Here is a 1313-nt window from a genome sequence, read left to right as displayed (position 1 = left end):
GGGAGGCGTCGCCTGGGCCAGGGAGAGAGCAGGGGGGCAGACCCCAATCGGGGGGTGGAATGCATGTGCATGGCGGGGGGGCTGTGTGCCCCATCCTGCTCCAGCTGCCGAAAGCAGCCCCGCAGCCTCCCGCTGCACGCTCCCCAGCACCGGGCGGGCAGGGGCTGGGAAGCGCTCTCTCCCAGACCGCAATGCATACGTTGGAAAGGAGGGAGGAAAGGGAGAGGAAGAGGAGTATATACCTTCGAGAACTGTCAACCATGCAGAGTGATGGGAGATCCCAATAGAATTACCCGCCAAACATGTATACTCCCCAGCATCCTCAAAAGAGACATTCCTTAAGTGAAGGACTTCCATCTCTTTGTCTGTGGTGTTAACGCCAGCCGTCTAGAAGGAAAAACGGAAGCAAAAAACGGAGAAGCAAACGACATGAGATCTTCTGGGAAGGAGGCCAGAGAGGAGGGAGAGCCCAGTCGCATTCGCCAGACCCCCGGGGAGCAGACAGAGACCACTGCAGACCTGCTAGAGACCCTCCGGATGACCACTCATCCGGGCGGCCCTAAGGAGACGCTGGTTAAAAACCCGTCACCAAACGGAGTGTCCTGCCCATCTGAACATGCTGGCGATGGGCCACATGGAGAAATAACCCTCAGGCAGGGGCGGCCGGCTGGCTGGCACAACACGGGGGGCACAAGGACAGAGACAGGAGGAGGGAGGCAGGAGGGCAGCACGGACGGGGGTGCAGTGCCGTGTCGTCCCCAGCCCCGCGGCAGACGGGGGGCTCGGGCTGGGTGCAACGGCGTGGGCTGGTAGCACCCACGGGGACCCGGGACTGGCGGTGCCAGACCCACCGGGCTGTCCCGGTGTCTGTGTGAGGGGGTGGGAAGCACACAGGAGAAACACTGGGGCGGACACACAGAGCACAAACACGGAGCCGGCCCCGCCGAGTATTTTTCCATGGCTTGTCGCACCAGAAACACAGCAGAAACAAGAGAGCCCAGAGTTTTGTTTTCCACTGACGGTCCAAGGAAACACCCCGCCGGGCGTTCTTCCGATTACCTTTTGCCAGAGGTCTGGTGACAGTGAGCCACGCAGACTGGTTGGCCTCGCCAATATAATTGGAAACCTTACAAACATACTCCCCGCTCTCCGCCTCTGTCACATTATACAGGGTCAGCACCTCCGCATCAGAGCTATTAATCCCCGAGTGCTGGAACAGACCAACAACATGGAGTCACATTGACGCGGTCCAGAACGGCAGCGCCCGGAGCATAGGCACTGGCTCTGCCGGCGTGGGGGGCTGCTCCCCCCCC

General features: G+C 60.9%; 1 protein-coding gene across 1 annotated transcript in view; it reads right to left on the bottom strand.

Annotated features, from left to right (window-relative positions):
* The window catches only part of FGFR1 (fibroblast growth factor receptor 1), a 10833-nt gene that overhangs the window by 4949 nt on the left and 4571 nt on the right, over window positions 1-1313 (bottom strand). Inside the window, exons 4-6 of the mRNA XM_035888694.1 lie at window positions 1060-1210; window positions 821-867; window positions 243-387 (exon numbers count right to left, since the gene is read on the bottom strand). Of these exons, the coding sequence (XP_035744587.1) occupies window positions 243-387; window positions 821-867; window positions 1060-1210 (343 nt within the window). The remainder of the gene's footprint in view (window positions 1-242; window positions 388-820; window positions 868-1059; window positions 1211-1313) is intronic.

This window comes from Egretta garzetta, unplaced genomic scaffold (genome assembly GCF_000687185.1).
Source record: "Egretta garzetta isolate BGI_Z169 unplaced genomic scaffold, ASM68718v1 scaffold481, whole genome shotgun sequence".
Classification (NCBI taxonomy): Eukaryota; Metazoa; Chordata; class Aves; order Pelecaniformes; family Ardeidae; genus Egretta; species Egretta garzetta.
Note: the sequence above shows the minus strand (reverse complement) of the source record. Positions and strands in the feature narration are given on the sequence as shown.